The sequence below is a fragment of the Stegostoma tigrinum genome, chromosome 1 (genome assembly GCF_030684315.1).
Source record: "Stegostoma tigrinum isolate sSteTig4 chromosome 1, sSteTig4.hap1, whole genome shotgun sequence".
NCBI lineage: Eukaryota > Metazoa > Chordata > Chondrichthyes > Orectolobiformes > Stegostomatidae > Stegostoma > Stegostoma tigrinum.
The window spans coordinates 133,199,828-133,209,794 of record NC_081354.1 but is presented as its reverse complement, the minus strand read 5'-3'; the positions used below and the strand labels follow the sequence as shown (position 1 = coordinate 133,209,794).

General features: G+C 38.7%; 1 protein-coding gene across 1 annotated transcript in view; it reads right to left on the bottom strand.

Moving 5' to 3' along the window:
- Positions 1-708: 708 nt before the first annotated feature.
- Positions 709-9,967, bottom strand: part of vcp (valosin containing protein) — a 65,900-nt gene continuing 56,641 nt past the window's right edge. The window contains exons 15-17 of the mRNA XM_048531133.2: positions 7,052-7,207; positions 6,770-6,924; positions 709-1,270 (exon numbers count right to left, since the gene is read on the bottom strand). Of these exons, the coding sequence (XP_048387090.1) occupies positions 1,165-1,270; positions 6,770-6,924; positions 7,052-7,207 (417 nt within the window). The 3' untranslated portion in view covers positions 709-1,164. The remainder of the gene's footprint in view (positions 1,271-6,769; positions 6,925-7,051; positions 7,208-9,967) is intronic.

Below are 9,967 nucleotides of genomic sequence, written 5' to 3'. Positions count from 1 at the left end.
AAACGTTGAGAGGTGACAGCCAGTGGACATCTCCATGGTCAGAGGCAAGAAGCAGAAGGAACAGAATACTGATAGAATTTTGAACAGAGAATTCACAGGGAGGAGTTCTGGAGACTGATGGAGAACATTTCAGTCAAGCATCAACATTAACAAAACTAGCTAAAAGGCTAATCTATGGTGCAAACTAAATTATCCCCGAGAAACAATTAATCCAGATTGAGATTTTACATTTACATACAATAAATCCATTAATCGAACCTAAAAAATTATTCAATGTTGTGAAATGAAAATTCAGACACTGGCAATTGTTCCAATGGAGCTTACCAGGTTACCGCATCCCTGTTATCAGAAGTTGTTTTATTGGCAGATAAACACGCAAGTTGGCAGAATTTATCTAATTAAATTAAATATTGCAAATAATCACAATGGTTTAAAAATGGATTTTGTTCGTAATATTCACATCAGTTCTGCCTAAAATGTTAAATGTGTAATGGAGTATTAGAAGCATTTTTACTATTGCACAAAATCACACCCAATTCTTTTTCAGTTGATGGTTACTGTCCCTTAAGAGATTAAAAGAGACAGTAATGCAACAAATTGAAAATACTACTCTGCACAAGATCAAAAATTGCAACCACAGCACAAAATGTTTCTACAGACCAATTAAATTTTTACCCTGAAGAAACATGAAATTCAGGCAACACACAATTCTTTATTAGAGGTGCAACAATTCAATTTTATTATCAGATCATATTAAGTTCCTTAACATCTTTTCAAACTTATACATTTATCATGTCACCTACTGAAATAAAAAAATGAAGTTCCATAAGCATTTTGTATTTTTTTCAGGCTACAGTTATACTCACTGCAAAAGCTGCTGAATCTGCTTCATCAATTTGAACAGAAGTTTCCCAGAAGGTAGTCATTGACTACTCTGCAGTGATTTAACAGTTAACTTCACATCCAACATCAAGAATAGGTTCATTAGAAGAAACCCCTGGAACCAGATTATTGAAAGCTGCACATGCTTCTCTGACTGGACTGAAGGGGTGGGGTGGGGTCATTTGGGGAGGGGAGGGGAGGGGAGGGAAGGGAAAAGCAACAGTCCAAGAAATGGAAATTGTACAACTTGGCCTGGTAAAATTTGGTCCACAAAATGTATGTTTAACCATACAGATCATCATCATTGTCTTCACTGAACATGTTTCCACCACTTCCTCCTCCGGTTCCTTGGCTTGGTCCTGCACCTGCTTGACTACTAGATGGGAATCTGCAAGTAGTACAGGCAATGTTAGCCTTAATGTTAAAATATATTTTAGTACCAAAAAAATTGCAACACATTGATTCTACTCAGATCTATTTGATAAAATTAGGGCTAAGATAGGATGTGGTGTGATTTTACTTAAACCAAAACAAACGTTGCTGAATTTAAACTAAACACTACATACAGATGGCGCATTTTATTATATTAGTAAACAAAGAACGGTTGAGGTTATGCTTGCGTTGATTTCTCTCAGCCAGCTGTGCCCTTACCTTCTGAATGTAGTGACTCAGACAAATGGCAGTGGATGCCATTTGAGCTAAATTTCTACTGTTCATTTGAAAGCAGACCATATCCTGGTGTGCTATAATACCTCATGTCAATGAAGTCTATCTCAGTCCCGTTCAGGGTCCCTCAGTAATGGTCAGATGGGCTTTTTTTTTGATGCAAATTGAGCTATCACCCAACAGATCAGGTAATATGAGCCATTTCTTTATAGGACACTTGCTTAGCCTGAATTACAGCCAATTTAAGGTACTACGTTTTAGAAAACATATACAGCAAGTGCAGAAAAGATTTACAATAAAACAATTTCAGTTAACTGAACAGATTAGAGTGACCAAAGCTACTCTTAGATGTGAAAAGGTTGGAAGATTTGATGGAGGTATTCAAAATCATGAGGGGTTTGAATAGAGTAAAGAGAGGAAAACTGTTCAGACTGAGGGCAGGATCAACAATTAGAGGACACAAATTTAAGGTGAAAGGCAAAAGAACCAAAGACAACATGTAGAAAAGCTTGAAATAATTTTTTTCCATTAATAAAAGCGTAGGAGACAAAAAAAATAGTAACTACAGGTCAGTTATCTTAACATTAGTAATCAGGAGAGTGTTAGTTAGCTTAACATCAGTAATCGGGAGAGTGTTAAAGAGTCTAGCAGAGCATTAAGAAATGCATAACATGATCAAGTGCTTCATGAAGAACAATCATGCCTGACAAATGTACTACAATTCTTTGAGGTGGTAACAAGCTAATAGAGAAAAGGAAAGCAGTGCATGCAATATCCTTGGATTTTCAAAAGGCATTTGGTAAGGTACCATACAGTAAGACTGCTTAATGTAAGAGCACATGGTGTTGGGAGTTAATATATTAGCACAGATAGAAGACTGACTAACAGAGATGACAGTTGGAATTTTCACTCAAGCAAACTGTAACTCCACAGGAATCAGTGTTGAGGTCACAGTTATTAATGTATGCATAAATGACTTGTATGAGCAAAGCAAATGTATTATGGTCAAGTTTGTGGATGACACAAATAAATGGGACGGCAAGTGATGAGAATGACTCAGTCTGCAGGACATATACAGATAGAGTGAGTTAAAAAAATTGTGGTAGGTGGAATACATTGAGATTATGCACTTTGCCAGGAAGAATATAGGAGCTGATTATTACTTAAAATGGAGAAAGACCATAGAAAGCTATGGAACAGATGGATTTTGGGAACCCTTGCCAATGAATCACAAAAAGCTAGCATCCAAGTTCAGTGGGTAACACAGAAGGAAAATGGAATCCTGGGCTTTATTTAAAAGGGAATGAAGTATAAAAGTAGGAAAGTTTTGCTAAAACTATACAAGGCTTTAGTCTGACCTGGAATATTGTGAACAGTTTTGAGTCTGTTACCCAAGAAAAGATGCACCAGTATTGAAGACAGTCCAAAGAAGGCACACTAAGTTGATACCAGGTACGGAAGGATTGTCTTATGGAGAACAGATGGAGTAGTTTGGGCCTGTACTTGTTGAAATAAAAGAATGAGGTGACCTTACTGAAACATACAAGATTCTTAAACTTGACACGGTACAGGAGGAAAGAGATTGTTTCCCCTTATATGACTGTCTAGGAATAGATGGCATGACCTCTGTATATAGTGGGATGGGAAGATGTGGAGGAATGCCTTTTCTCAGACAGTAGTGATGTGTGAAATGCTTCAGAGAGTTGTTGAGGCTGAGTCTTTAAGTATTTTCAAGGCTGAAATAGGTAGATATTTAGTCAGTAAGAGGTGTCGAGGGTTATGGAGAAATGGCAGGAAAATGCTATTGAGGATTATCAGATCAGCCATGACCTTAGAGATCAGAGTAGACTCGATGGGCTGAACGACCTCTTTCTGCTCTTTTGTCTTATCGTCTTAAGTGGGTTAAGATATGAAATGCACAGCTTCAAGATGTGTGCGGTTTAGGCAGATTCAATTCTGGCATCTGGGAATTAGATAAATAACTGAACTGAAAAAGGTCAAGACAACAAAAATTTGAAGGGCTGTAGAGGAACAGAGCCTGGAAATGTGTGTGTGTGTGTGTGTGTGTGTGTGTGTGTGACAGTAGACAAGTTGCTCTCCTTTCTGTACTGTAACCATTCGATGTTGAAGATATTCCTGGCACCTTTGGCTCAACTTATGCATTGGCACCCAGCACATTTCACTGATTTGTTATCGGAACCCCGACATCTCAGCCACCCAGTCGGAAAAACTCCTCTCAGCAACAATCCTGTCAAGTCCCTCTTCTGATTACACTGCAATCCCCAAAAGATCCCAACAGCAGGACAGATTCATTAGATCTGATGATGCAGTGGTAAACGTTCTTACTAAATGCACTTCATTTCATTTACTTAGCATTTTACTTACAGGTAGATCTCCTATAACAGTGCTAGTTGTTTTCTTGTGTGACCTTGTGTCACAGGAAATCACATCACAGGGAAATTGCTATACTGAACAGCAGAAAGTTGCATTTCAAACAGCATCCACTGTTCATCAGTTGCACTACAGTCAATTTGTGTTAACGAAACATGCATTATAGCAAAATCATCTGTAATTCATTTTTGGGGATTGTATCACTGGCAAGACTAGCATTTGCTGCCCATCTTCAATAGCCATTTCCTGAATGGCCTGCGAAGGCTAATTCAGAGGACAGCTAAGGGCATTCCTGCAGTCTGGAGTCACACATAGGCCACTCCAGATAAGGATTACAAATTATGTTCCATAAAGAGCATTTTTGTAAATACCTCTCGTTCACCAATGGATAATGATGACATTATCACAAAAATAAAACAAAGAACTGCAGATGTTAGAAATCTGAAGCAACGGCAGAAATTGCTGGAAAAATCAACAGGTCGATGACCCTACTTCTGGAAATTCTGTCTCAGACCAATGGTTCTACGATGTGCATTGGAATCCCATTATGACAGGTTGTGAAATTTGACTTCTGTAAAAATCCAGATTTAAAAGCTAACTGTGATCATGCAACAAATAAAAAAGCAAACTGCTGGAAAACTTCACCAGTTGTGAACTGAATCCAGACTTAATGTTTTGACATAGGGTCAACAAATTTACCATCTGTCATGGTGAACATCAAATTCACATCCCCATCTGTGACTGGATTGCTAGTGCAGTGACATTACTACTAGCCCACTACCTCTAAACTCACCCCAACCATGAAGGTGGACACCAAGTCCCAATGCATTAAGTCAAAAGTTTTGGCATCACAATGATTCGGAACAGATCAAATAAATCAAAACTGGGAATTCATAATTTAGGGCGGTCATCAACAGCATCATTCTGCTTTATCACCAGTGACCTCGTAACACTCAAATTGATCATGATCAAGCCAGGAGTTTGATGAGGAGTGCATTGAAATATGCCAGGAAGTGTCAAGAGATACCCAAAAATGAAGCAGCTATAAAAATCAACCATGTTAATCTTGCAACAGACTAAGACAAGCAATCCCACAACTAATAAAATCAGGTAAAGGCATTCAAATCCTACCACATCATGTCATGAAAGGTGGATCACAACAAACTAACTGCAAGAGGCAGCTTCATGTTCTTCTAAATCTACATTTTGTCTCCATTTTTCAAAATAATACAGCACAGATTTGTGATCTGATCTCCAGCCAAACTGCATCCTAATTTTCCAAACCAAGATCACTGGGTGCTGTTTTTAGACCACCCCTTAATATTATAACTTCTTCCTTTTCCCCATTCAAAAGTAAATAATTCTCGATATTTAGTTCCTAACCTGGATCACACTACAACTAAGCTTCTATAACTGAGATCAAATGGATTTAGTTTTTTTTGAAAGAAACGTTTCAAGGAGATACAAGTAAGTGCAGACCACGTGGCCCATCAAGCCTGCTCTGCCATTCAATAAGATGGTGGCTAAACTAAACCGATTCTAATCTTAACTCTACAATCTGTAAACCCCTGATAATCTTTCATTGCCTTGGCCATCAAAAGTCTATGTTATCTTAAAGTTATCTAAAGATTCTACTTCCAGCATCTTTTCAGGAAGGGAATTCCTAACACACAACACTCAAAAAACAGTGCCCTCATCTGTTTTAAATGGACTCCCTGTTATTTTTAAAATTTATAACTCCTAGTCCTAGGTTCTCCCACAAAAGGAAACATCCTTTCAACTTCTATTCGATCAGTCCTTTCAGGATCTTATACAGGCAGGCAGTCTCTGGGCTGCGAATGTTCCGTTCTGTAGTCAGTTCACAAATCAATTTGTATGCAAGTTGGAATGCAGGATAACGTACTTAGGACCAGCTCCTTTACAGGAAATGTTCTTATGTCAGATCTTTAAAATTACAACCACGTATGAGACTGAGTTCATATGTTCAATGTTCATAAATCAGGGATCCCTGGCATATTTTAATTAAGTCACCTCCGATAGTTCTGAAGTCCAGAAAATTCAAGACTAAACAGTACAGCCTTTCCACGTAAGGCAATCCACTTGCGATTCGTACTGTTTAAACCACCAACTCGACTGGGACAACACCAAGATCCTGGGACAAGCAAAGCACAGACAAGCACAGGAATTCCTAGAAGCCTGTTACTCCATGAAGAAAGCCATCAACAAACACAGAACTCGATCCCATATACACTTCACCGCAAAGGAAAACCAGAGGTGAGGTAATCCAGCTTAATGGCCTCCAAAGTTTAAATAACAGGCAGAAAAACACATTGGTGCTTCATCGGAGGCTGCATTGACTATGTTACCTACCAGATGAATGAAACATCTGCAGAAAACCGACGAACCAGCTCAGTGAGCCAAACAACCAAAGATTCTAATTTGTTTGTCACTATGCCTTTCGAGTCTGTCCTGTCTTTTACTAAGCTCGTGGCTGAGATTCAAGCAGCAGCTGGGACCTATTTATTATGCAGTTGATTGGCTCACAATCTGCATGAAGGAATCTCTAAAGTACAGTGTAAACAGAGTCACAAACATTGAATGCAAGGAAGAAACACGAAATTTAGATCCAAGAAGTTTCACAAAGAGACAAAGGAAACTGAAGTTATTTGTTCGTCAGAAGCAAATCAGTATACAAGACTATTTCTGTCATGACCGTCACCTATATACAATCACATTATTTGCAGATTTGTATAAAACTTCTAACGTGCACCATGACCCTTCTAACATGTCACACCTCAAGCAAAATGATAAAGGATACAAAAATACTTGCCTGAAACTGCCAAATCCACGACTCTGCTGCAGTGTTTGTGCAAACATTTCATACTTTCGAATATCATTATCACTGACCGATCGGCGTGCATAGCGCATAGCTTCCTCAAAATGGTCCTTGCGTATCTCAGGAACAGGATCATCTTCTTCAACCTCCTGCAATTAAAGCCATCATGTATTTTAATAAGCCTCATTAAAGACAAATCTTAATAGGTTTAGAATAAACAAAAACAGACATTTAATACTTAGTTAGTACAATGGTTGTTGATAATTGTGCACCTACCATAGCCGAAGGGTTGCCTTGTCTTTCACGTTCTCGTCTGATTTCACTTTCAATCGATTCTCTGATTGCAAGTTTACAGGCTCGTTGGCAGATTTCAGTCAAATCAGCTCCCGAAAACCCATTGGTGGTCTTGGCCAAATATTCCAAGTCAACTTCCTACAAAGTGACATTCATGGAACATTACATCATGAACAAAATTCTCATGAATACAAACAATATTCAATGATAATGATACAGTTAGGTGACTGAACACACAACTTAGATCCCCAAATAAAGACGAACCTCTTACAAATCAGCGAGCATCTTGAAAAATAATCCTTACAGTTCAGTTTTAAGTTAACACTTGCAAGTTAATAAGCTAAAGGTTCAACAGAATGCACTTCAGAATAACGAAATGTGAATAAACCTATCCTAAAGATGACTATCATAAGCTCATAGCTTCCTCACATCTGATTCAACTATCTGAGGATAGCCTGAAAGCAGATGAACTATTAAAAGGTTGAATTCCATGTGCTACAAATAGGATTGCTGGTTGGCAAGGGCAAGTGTCAAAAATCACATAACAGCTGCTTTTAAAAAAAAATGAAATCCAGGTTCATAAATATCTACTGAAATACACAGGAGGTCTTACATTTTAGTTCAGAAGTCCGGAGTCTGGGAGGACAAAATCAAATCATTGGCAAGGAAGTTGGTTAGGAGATTAGAAAAATGTGCAAACCAAGTACTCAGGCTTATTTGTAGAAGGACTGAACTGAAAAGGAGAGAAGTTATGCCAAACTGCTCATATATTGGTTGGCCAAACAGTTAGTGAAGGGAGCAGGAGACAAAAAAAATGGTCAATAGTACCTAGAGAAGCAGGCAAGAGGGGCATCCCAAACCAGTCAGTCTGGTTTCAAAGAGGACTGATCACTCTCTGACATCATACAGGAAAACAGGTAGCTGATTCATTGGTGAGTGTTTTTCTCATTTATGTTTTGAAACTTGGGTAATCTTAGTAAATGTAACTTGTTGATAGAAGGTTGACTAATAGCAGTAAAGCTTATTGGGCTGCTGAGTATTTCTTATATCTCAACTAGAAAACTGCAATTGTACAACGATTAAGGAAGAAATTCTGCTAAAGTAATCTAAGCAGCTATGGGTAACTTAGAAAGCAACATCTTAAAAAGGCAATTGTTCTGGATAGTCACCTGTGCCACGAGCAATTGGGCATAGGATAAGTAAGCTCAGAGAGATAAATGCACGACCAGAAAAACAGAGAAATGTATTTCAAGTCAAAGCATTGACATCAGTACTGGGAAAACAGAAGCTCTCTACGATTGGATAAGTCTTTATCGGTGTTGGGGCCAGTGAACTTGTGAACTCTTCAACTAGGGTAGTAGGAAGTGCTTTAAGAACTACAAGTTAGAGACACTGATCTTATAAAAGAAAGTGTGATACATCAAAGAGAAACAAGATGAAAGAATTGCATTGTAATTTAGGCAATGATACAGGAAAGGATGAGACAGATAACACAAATTTAACAGTGCAACAGCAGATAAGGTCAGAGCTAGCAAAAGTGATAATAACAACAGAATTCAAGGTTCTGCATCTCAGAAATGCAGCATTCATAACAAAACAGGTGAATTTTTAGGGCAGTTAAAATAAACACTGATATAACCTGATAGCACAAGTTGGTCCTTAATACTGAGGGAGATTTGATATTTCAAAAAGAGAGGAAGCTAGGATAGGTGAGACAGCTTATCAATTAACATTATCATTAGTACAGTGGTGAGAAATGACCTTAGTTCAAAATGCAATACATAGAATCGGATGGGGGAGAAGAAATAAGAAATAGAAAAGTAAAAAGTCACTTGAGATTAGTCCATAGGTCCTCAGACAGGAATAAATTGGGTAAGAAAGAAAACGAACTGCAAGAATCATGAGTGACTTTATTCCACGTGCAGACTGCATGAACTACATTGGAAAAGGTGACCTAAATAATGAGTAAATGGAGAGTTTCTAGAACAAGAGATAACAAGGTGTAGAGCTGGATGAGCACAGCAGGCGAAGCAGCAGAGGAGCAGGAAGGCTGACGTTTCGGAGCCTGACCCTTCTTCAGAAATCCATTTGGAATTATAGACTGGTTAGCCTGATACTGGTGGTGGAAAAATTAAGGATGTAATAGCTCAGCATTCGGAAAGTCTGACAGGATTTGTCCAAGTCAGCATGGATTCACTAAAGAGAACTCATGTATGACAAATCTTCTGGAAATTTTTTTTTGACCAGCAGAGTGCTTAAGGGTAAATCAATAGATGCTGTCTACTGGACTTTCAAAGGGCTTTTGACAAAGTTCCACAAAAAAGAGATTCATAAGCAAAATTAAAGCTCATGGTATCCCAGGTAACGTATTAACATGTATAAAGAACTGGTTGGCAGACAAGAAGCAGAGAGTTGGAATAAATAGATAGTTTTGAAAATAGCAGACAGTGATGAGTGGGGTGCCAGTGGGTTCAGCGCTGGGGCCCAGCTGTTTACAATACATTAACAATTTGGACAAAAGGAACTGAAAGCAGTATCTCCAAATCTACGCGTTACTAAGCTGGGTAGCAGTGTGTGCTGTGAGAAGGATCCTAGGAGGCTGTTGGGTGACTTGGACAGGCTGGCTGAGGGGACAAATATTTTGCAAATGCAATACGTGTATAAATGCAAGCTTATCCACTTTGGTGACAAAAACGGAAAGGAGACTGTTCTCCGAATGGTGGTAGTTTAGGAGAAAGTGAGGGGCAATGAGGCCTGGGTGTCATTGTGGAACAGTCACTGAAAGTTGGCATGCAGGTGCAGCAGGCAGTGAGGAAAGCCACTGGCATGCTGGCAGTCATATCAAGATGAAGTGTGGTGAGCGCATGTACATGGGGAGCAAGCATGAGCGAGAGTGTG